At 36.1% G+C, this 9821-nt stretch overlaps 1 protein-coding gene across 1 annotated transcript in view; it reads left to right on the top strand.

Annotated features, from left to right (window-relative positions):
- Positions 1 to 197, top strand: part of LOC115212265 (SCAN domain-containing protein 3-like) — a 708-nt gene extending 511 nt beyond the window's left edge. Inside the window, exon 1 of the mRNA XM_029781104.1 lies at positions 1 to 197. This exon is cut by the window's left edge and continues 511 nt beyond it. Within this exon, the coding sequence (XP_029636964.1) occupies positions 1 to 197 (197 nt within the window).
- The last annotated feature ends 9624 nt before the right edge of the window (positions 198 to 9821 follow it).

The raw sequence follows: 9821 nt of genomic DNA, 5'->3' as shown, positions 1-9821 counted from the left end.
AGTTCTCTCTTCAGGCTGATGATAGCACAATTCATAACCAAGCTATCCTTCTGGTCTATGTCAGATTCATCCATGAAGATGATATACGGGAAGAAATGTTATTCATTAAAAGTTTGTCTGAAACTACAAATGCAGAAGATAAATTCAATGAAATAATGCAGTATTTTAATGATAAAATATTCCATTCACTAATTTGATCAACATTGAATCAGATAGAGCTGCAGCCATGACTTTTTTTTATATATATTGCATTATCCACTGACAGCATTTGGTTGCTAAGAACATTGGTGGACACATGGAAGAAGCACTCAATATGCAATTAACTTTGCCAAATCAAACTCAGTGAATAATAGATTTTTTAAATGTAATTCTGTGAAGATGAAGATTTTAAAACCCTATTGCTTCACACAGAAGTAAGATGTTTTTCAAAAGGCCTGAGCCTTGAAAGACTAATGAATTTGTAGGAACCATTAATCAAGTTTTTCATGTTCAAGGGGCACATGACTCATTAGAACTCCAAGAATCAAGCTGATACAGCTAAGAAAATTTTGGAAAGACTTTCTGAGTTTAAATCAAAAATATTCCACTTGAGTGATATTTTTAAAACAGTGAGTCTGCTTAACTTAGAGCTGCAAGGTAGAAAATCAGATTTGGTCACCTGTTCTCAGAAGATAAAAGGGTATAAGGGGAAATTAAAATTTTGGAAAAAACAGTTTGAAAAAAAAATTTGGCATCATTTCAAAATTTTAACACCACTGTTCCTACATTAGAATGCATTGATGCATGCATTGCCCATTTTGAAGGTCTTCATGTAGACTTTGAGAGAAGATACAATGATTTATTATAGATGGATATTATTCACTCTGGTTTGTAGACCTAGAAAATTATGAGCCAGGAGATGAAAATTTTGAGTTGGCTGAAATTTTGAGTTGGATTTGAAAGAGAATATGAAACTGAGAAGAAGAGTTGCAAAGGAAGGTGTCTTTGCCTACGTTTCGATAAAGGAATCACACCCAAATATTTTTCGACATGTAGAAGGAAGCATCATTTCTTTCCTTACCACATGGATGGTGGAATCTGCATTTTCAGCTGTTGTAGATATTTTAAGTAGAAAAAGAAATAAATTAGATGTCAACAGCAGAGGAACTATCAGACTAAGATTAAATGAGTTCATTAAAATTGATTATGATATCTTGTGTCAGAAACACCAATATCAAGCTAGTCACTAGCTGAATGGACTAAAAATGAACGACTTTATGAAAAAGGATTTTGATATCTTGTGTTTATCTTTATTTACTAAAATAAATTTAAAATTTTGTCTTTTGTTTGCTAAAATAAAATCTAAAGTGTAATTAGACTATTTTGTCTTTTCATTAAGTATTTTAGTGTGAAAATAGAACAGTATAAAGTAAAAGTAGAAGTGGTCCCTAGAAATGTTTTCATGTAAAAAATGGTCCCTGGGCTGAAAAAGGTTGGGAACCACTGGCCTAGAGGTTAGGGTGTTGCACTCACGATCGCAAAATCGTGGTTTCGCTTCCTAGGGTGGATGGTGCGTTGTGTTCTTGAGAAAAACACTCCATCACTTCGATATCTGAAGTGTGATACACCGTGCACCTGTTCAGGCAACGTCGATTTGATGGTGGGAGTGAACTAATGTTATCAATGGCCAGCATCCGGACTCTCTCACTCTGTGAGAGCCTCAGTTCAAATCGCACATGTCTCAAATGGGCTGGAGTATTTTTATTTTGGATGTATTTGGTGTACTTAGTTGTACTCATGACTTAGTGTTTGCTTTTTCCATGGGTATGAGTAAGTATCTCATTTATTTCTTTGCCATATTTATCACTGACGAAGGGAGAGTTCTTATGAACTAACCCTGAAATCGGTACATGGTAATAATGGAATTTTTAGAAATTTCTGTCGGCCTTTTTTGAGTAGCGTGCGTATTGTGAAAAATTATATGGTTATGGACAATATGTCCAATTTCGCCATATTTGGCATTAGAAAGTTTTTTCGTTTGCCCTTATTTATAAATTGTTTATAAATTTAACCTTTAAAGGTATTTTTTTAATATGCTGGCCATTGATAAAAAATTTTTTTCGAAAAAATGTTTATCCTACATTATATTATATATAATATATAATATATATATTATATATATATATATATAAATATATGTGTGTGTGTGTGTATATATATTATGTATATATGTGTGTGTGTGTGTGTATATATATATGTATGTATATATATGTGTGTGTGTGTGTGTGTGTGTGTGTGTATGCATACATACATAAATGTGTATGAATATGAGTAGGTTTCACTGTGTCTAGCAAATACAAGCCACTGTCGTGAACCTATATAAGTAAGAGGAATATTCTCGAGGCAAACATATACATCCAAAATAAAAATACTCCAGCCCATTTGAGACATGTGCGATTTGAACTGAGGCTCTCACGAGTGAGAGAGTCCGGATGCTGGCCATTGATAACATTAGGGCGTACTGCTCACAAGGTTTCCGCCCTCTCTCTCTCTCTTCCTCTCTTCTTTTGAAATATTATAATAATAGAAAACAAAGATGTCGCCATCTTTAAGTTAATTCGAAATTGTTTACGAGGCAAACGATAATATCTTACTTAAATAACAAACCTCTTGTTTCTCTTGAATATTTCTAGTTTCTCATTTTAACAGTTGACTTGAGCCAAGTAAACGCGAGAGATCAACCATTTACAGCCGGAGAAAATGTCAGAAAACTTCAGCAACATTTAACAAAATTTGAGAGTCCAAGAGTGCGGAAAGAAAAGGTTATTCATTTTTAATAAATAGTCTTCAATATGTCGTCCTTTTTCTTGCAAATAACTGCATTAATCTAAAAAAATAAACGTTAGGGTTTACAATGATTGTTAAAGGTCTTCTCTGTTCTGTTTTAGTGTAAATATCAAGAGTTGGCTCAGCAAGGCAACCTTTCACATTATTTTAACGGTAAAGTATGTTTGCCTCTGAAAAATCAGGGATCAATTCTATAAAAGTGACTTATTAGTCTTCAAAGATTTATATGCGCAAGGCTGTAGTATTCCTATGTTTATATGCGTACACTTCTGTATACACATCTATCTATATTTCAGTCCTTATGTATCAATATGTGCGTGTGTGTGTGAGTGTGTGTGTGTTTGGAGTATATGGATTTATGCGTGTTTCACATGTATGTGTATATATGCAACGTATGTGCGTGTATATATATATATGTATGTATGTATGTAGTATGTATGTATGTATGTATGTATGTATGTATGTATGTATGTAGTATGTATGTATGTAGTATGTATGTATGTATGTGTGTATGTATAGGCACAGGAGTGGCAGTGTGGTAAAAAGCTTTCTTCCCAACAACATGGTTGCGGGTTCAGTCCCACTGCATGGCTCCTTGAGTAGGTGTCTTCTACTCTAGCCTCAGGCTGACCAAAGCCTTGTGAGCGGATTCGATAGATGGAAACTGAAAGATGCCCGTCGAATATATATATATATATATATATATAAATTTTTTGCGTAATAAGATAAGAAACCAAGGCTGTATAGATATTAGAGCATTTATAGATAGAAGGTCTTACAGGTGTTTCCAGGATATTAATTAATAATATCCCTTCATCGGAGATGGTGTGAGAGGAAAATTAAGTCATAGTTAGTTTAGATGTGTTACAAAAATAGAGAGTGGGGTGGAGGAAAGAAAATAGATGCCAGATATGTATGGGTATTGAAGTTGTAAATCCGTTTTATAGGCATAATGGTATATATGCAATATTCCAATATTCTTTGAGTAAAATCCAAAAGTCCAGCAGAGATTAATATGAGTCCTTCCAAATATAGAGTTTATAAGCAATGTAAGATTCCCTTATGAGTGAGATCCAGCAGAATTTTAAACTTGGTCATTCCCAGTAGGGGATTTATATACAGTGTTGCCGAGTCAAGGTTTGTACTTAAAATGACCTAGAAATAGGGAGTGTATTAGTATGGTTGCATTGAAAACAGGAAGAGAGGAATGAAATAAAGAGAGAAAAGAGAAAAAAGGAAGAGAAAAAGAAGAGAGAAAGAAAGAATGAAAGAGTAAGGAGAGTGAAGATTAGTAAAAATAACAAAATAATAAAAAAAAATAAAAAATAAAAACCCCGAAGATATGAATAAAGGGAATAACGAAAAAAGTAAAAAAAGAAAAATTAAGATATAGATCAGTCAGTGGTCAGTGGAGATAATTTGAAAGTAGGAGTGGGGATAGAGAGAGAAAGGTATTATAGTGTAAAAGATAGAGAAGGGGGGGGGGAATAAGAGGTAAAGGAAGGCCAATGTGTTGTAGTAGCTTCTAATTGTGGGGCAAAGATATGAAGAATTAAGGATATATATGTGAAGATGTATATACATGTATATATCAGATAAGTTACATATACAATCCTTATTCGCATGCGTATGCCCTCATACACGTTCACTTATACGCTTATCTGCGTGTATCGTCGCCCCTGCATATGCAGGTATATATACCTTGCATGTGTACATATGTTTACATATACCCACATGCATGCATATACGCATACCCTCACTCGTACATATATACGCGCGCATGGGTGTGTGCATATATATACGAATATAATCAGATGGTTGTATATGTGAGAAACTAGATAGAGATTATGAGTTAGAGTGTAAATTTATAGGTTAATGGGATTACCTAAGGATTATTGCGGAAATGTACTGTATGGTCATTCTGACATTTGGATTTGTGGTAGAATTTAAATGTGTGATAAAAGCGGTGGTTGCATGTGCTTAGTGCCTCGTTATGTTTATTAAGCAGTGTTGGAGAGTTGTGTTTTAATATTTGGAGTGCCTCTTCAGGCAAAGCTTGCAGATTGAGCGTTGACTTCGGTAGGCTCAACCGAGGTCAACACTCAATCTGCAATATGCAAGCTCCGATATGAACATTGCAGAGTGTTTGGGTGTTAACCTGAGGACAGTGCAGAGGATTCGGAGAGAGTTGGATGAATCTGATGGTGATTACGAAAGTAGGGCAGCTCGGAAAACTCACTCTGATCGTTCTGATAAGAAAAGTATTCCTGAATTTGTTGGTGAGATTCAGCCCGTGATTGATAACAATCCCTCCAAATCAATCAAGTCCATCGTTAGGAACATGGGAGTGCCTGAGTTTCTGATCAAGCAGGAAGTGTATGAAGACATTCAGTATTCCTTATACAAGATGAGTTATGGCCAATTTTTATCCCAAGCCATCAAAGACTGCGATACGAAGCTTTTGAACAAATTCAAGCATCCTCTCCAACCGAACATGATTTTGTTTTTCTCAGACGAGAAAAGTTTCTGCCAGGATCAGATGGTGAACACACAGAACAACCGTTGGCTTGCCATGTTCCCTAAATATGTACTGAGAGTCAACATCATGGTGTTTGCAGTGATCACTGGTGATTGGCGACGTTATGCCTCCATTCATCTTCCCACACGGCCTCAGACTCAACAAAGAGGTCTACATCAAGTGCCTGGAGGAGGTAATGCTGCCCTGGGTCAAGAGGGTGACTACTGGAAGATCCTATGCCTAGCAACAGGACTCTGCACCATGCCACACAATCAGGAGAACCCAGTCATGGCTGTCAGACATTTTCTGCGACCACACATGCCTAACATTTGGCCACCTAACTCCCCAGACAGCAACCCCCTTGATTGTTATGTGTGAGGCACAGTTGAGCGAGAGACCAACAAAATTCCTTGTAACTCCAAAGATGAAAACTAAAAGCAAAGATTATGGTATCATTCACTTAAAGAAGGAGGCCGTCCAGAAGAATTGCAGGAAATTCCGAAGTCGATTTTCTCTTAATATTTTCTCTTTAGTATTTCAAGATATTTTTCTATAATTTTGGTAAATAAATCTGTTAAAATGAGCTGTCAGTGTTATTTTTCTTTTGGCGTAATTTTGACTACAATTTATTCATCGAACCGTAACCCTATATGCGTGTGCGAGCGTGCGCGAGCGCGTGTGTGTATGTGTGTGCATATGTGTGTGCATATGTGTGTGCATATGTGTGCATGTATGTATACAACGTATATGCATACACAAATATATATATACATATGTAGCATATATAGACTAATACAAATACACGAATATACAACCCAAAATATAAACAGATATACCTACATACAAACATACACACAACTACACACTCATATATATATATATATATATATATATATATATATATATATATATACACACATATATATATATGTATATACATGCACCCATATGCACACACACACACACACACACACCACACACACACACACACACACACACACACATATATATATATATATATATATATATATATATATATATAGATATGTGAATGTGCATGGTTCAGTGGTCAGAGCGTCGAGCTTACGATCGTGAGGTTGTCAGTTCGATTCCCAGACCGGGCTGCGTGTTGTGTTCTTGAGCATGACACTTTATTTCACGTTGCCCCAGTTAACTCAGATGTAGAAATGAGTTGCGACGTTACTGGTGCCAAGCTGTATCGGCCCCTTTGCTTTTCTCTTGGATAACATCAGTGGTGTGGAGAGGGGAGGCTGGTATGCATGGGCGACTGCTGGTCTTCCACAATCAATCTTGTCCGGACTTGTGCATCGGAGGGTAACATTCTAGGTGCAATCCCATAGCCATTGACGACCGATGGGCGTCTTTGATTGATATATATATATATGTATATACATGCACCCATATGCACACACACACACACACACACACACACACACACATATATGCACACATACACACACACGTAGGCTTGGCTGTGTAGTAAGAAGCTTCTTCCCAACCACATAGTTCCAGGTTCAGTCCCATTGCGTGGGACCCTGGGCAAGTGTCTTCTATAGCTTCGGGCTAACCAGAGCCTTGTGAGTAGATTTGGTAGAAAGAAGCCCGTCGTATATATATATATATATATATATATATACATACATATATGTGTGTGTGTATGTGTGTGTTTCTTTGTGTCTGTGTTTGTCATCCCCATCACCGTTTGACAACCAGTATTGGTGTGTTTACGTCCCTGTAACTTAGCGGTTAGGCAAAAGGGCGCGATAGACTAAGTACTAAACATTAAAAAGAAAGAAAAAAACATCCTGAAGTCGATTTGTTCGACTTAAACATTTTAAGGCGGCGTTCCAGCACGGCCCTAGTCAAAAGACTCAAACAAGTAAAACAAATAAAAGAATAAAAGAGTATATGTATGTGTGTATATATATATATATATATATATATATATATATATATATATATATTATATATATATATATATATATATATAATATATATATATATATATATTATGTGTGTGTGTGTGGTTGTATGGGTGTGTTTGTATAAATGCACATACCTACGTACAATACGTGCATTCCTATAATCATGCCTCGATGCACACATTACACGCACATACTCACACATACAAATATACATACTTGAAGAAGTAAAAAGAAAAACGTACTCGCATACATAACGCATTTCACTCACACATACACACACACACGTATATGTATACAATTAGGTACATACATGCAGAAATATCTATATATATGTGTGCGGCTTTACATATCTATTCATCCGTTTATTTATATACCTTTCTATTCATATGGATTTTCATTCATGCAGTAGTCCGTTCATTGAGCTGGCTAGACATTCATTCAAAGACCATTGCTCAAATCGGATATATCTTTAGCCTTTTAAATACCCATACATAATTCAACACTACATCATAGCTATGCACACATTGTTAACGCATTTCTTCAGTGACGCCTATGACGTAAAATGAATCAGTTTATTGATTTCTAATGCAAGCACAAGGACATGCATTTTGTAAGTGGACGGAATAATCGATCAAATCGCAACTACGAGGTTTTCATAAAGTTGATGTGCCTTATTACATCTAATTTTCTTTAAAAAATCAAGAAGTGAATTTCGAAGCAAATAAATCTATGAATAAAATCAGGTAAATATTGGATTATAAGCACCCTCTTTTGCATAGCAAAAAAATACCCGTAGGAACCGAACCTACTGCTGTAAACATGGCAGGCGTTCTACAACTGGACTTTCACTGTTTCACGAATTTCACTGTTTCTTCCAGAAACTTTATTCTTATCAGTGAGAATCGTATGTTGTTGACGTCATAAGAATTTAGAAACACAGAACATGAGATAATTCAATTTTGACACAGTCAATCTCGAAGCAAATAAAGCAATGAACAATAGTATCAATCTGTGAAAAATATTTTAAAAATCAGGCGTAGGCGTGGCTGTGTGGTAAGTAGCTAGCTAACCAGCCACATGGTTCCGGGTTCAGTCCCACTGCATGGCATCTTGGGCAAGTGTCTTCTACTATAGCCTCGGGCCAACCAAAGCCTTGTGAGTGGATTTGGTAGACGGAAACTGAAAGAAGCCCGTCGTATATATGTATATATATATATATATATGTGTGTGTGTGTTTGTGTGTCTGTGTTTGTCCCCCCAACATCGCTTGACAACCGATGCTGGTGTGTTTACGTCCCCGTCACTTAGCGGTTCGGCAAAAGAGACCGATAGAATAAGTACTGGGCTTACAAAGAATAAGTCCCGGGGTCGATTTGCTCGACTAAAGGCGGTGCTCCAGCATGGCCGCAGTCAAATGACTGAAACAAGTAAAAGAGTAAAAGAGTAAAAGAGAGTTAATTTATCAAAAAGATGCATTACAGTTAGTTCAGTGCTTGAGAAGTTCACTCTGGGACCGTGTGGTTTCGGGTTAGGGCATGTGTCTTCTATTTTAGCCCCAGACTGAAATTTGCTGGACGGAAATTGCGTGGAAGCCTGTCGTATAAGATACATATATACATACATATGCACACATGTTAAAGGCGCCAACTCGAACAAAATTAGAGAAGCAATGTCTATATTCACACAGACACACAGACACACACACATACACACACACACACACACACATATATATACATATATGTATGTGTGTGTGCGATATATAAAGGTATGTGTGGTATATATATGCGTGTGTATGTGATATATATATGTGTGTGTGTGCGTGTGTGCATGTGTATGTGTGATATATATGTATGTGTGTGATATATAAATAAGTATGTATATATTTATGTATGTATGTATGTATGTATGTATGTATGTATGTACGTATGTATGTGTGTGTGTGAGTGTGTGTGCGCGTGCCTGCACGTCTTTGGTTTTGAGTCCCCACTACTTGACAGTCAGTGTTAGTTTGTTTAAGTCCCCGTAACGCAGCAGTTCGGCATAAGAAGACCTATGGTTAAAACGTATCGGAGTCAATTTATTTTGCTTAAATCGTTCAAAGTTATGCTACACCAAGGCTGTAGTCCAATGATTGAAACAAGTAAAAGGATAAACGATTTACTTGAACAGTATTTATAGGAAGACTTGTAAAGACTTGTTTATTTAAGTGAACATCGTTCTATATACGTCTTGTCGCCCCTTTACGTATTTTATTGACCCCGGAAGGGTGAAAGGGCAAAGTAAACTCTTGAGAGGATTTAAATATATAACTTAAAGAGACGAAGCTATATAACAAAAACTATATTGTTCGATGCTCTACTGATTTGTTTCACTCACAAACCTCAGCCTGTCACTAATAATACACAGTAAAATAAAACATCCACCAAAAAAAAAAGCAAAAACCCAAAACAAAAACAAACAAACAAAAATTGATAAGACAGACATAAAAATGTGGAAAACATTCTCCGAATCTGTTTTTTATGTTAAAT

Source organism: Octopus sinensis, linkage group LG5 (assembly GCF_006345805.1).
Source record: "Octopus sinensis linkage group LG5, ASM634580v1, whole genome shotgun sequence".
NCBI lineage: Eukaryota > Metazoa > Mollusca > Cephalopoda > Octopoda > Octopodidae > Octopus > Octopus sinensis.
Note: the sequence above shows the minus strand (reverse complement) of the source record. Positions and strands in the feature narration are given on the sequence as shown.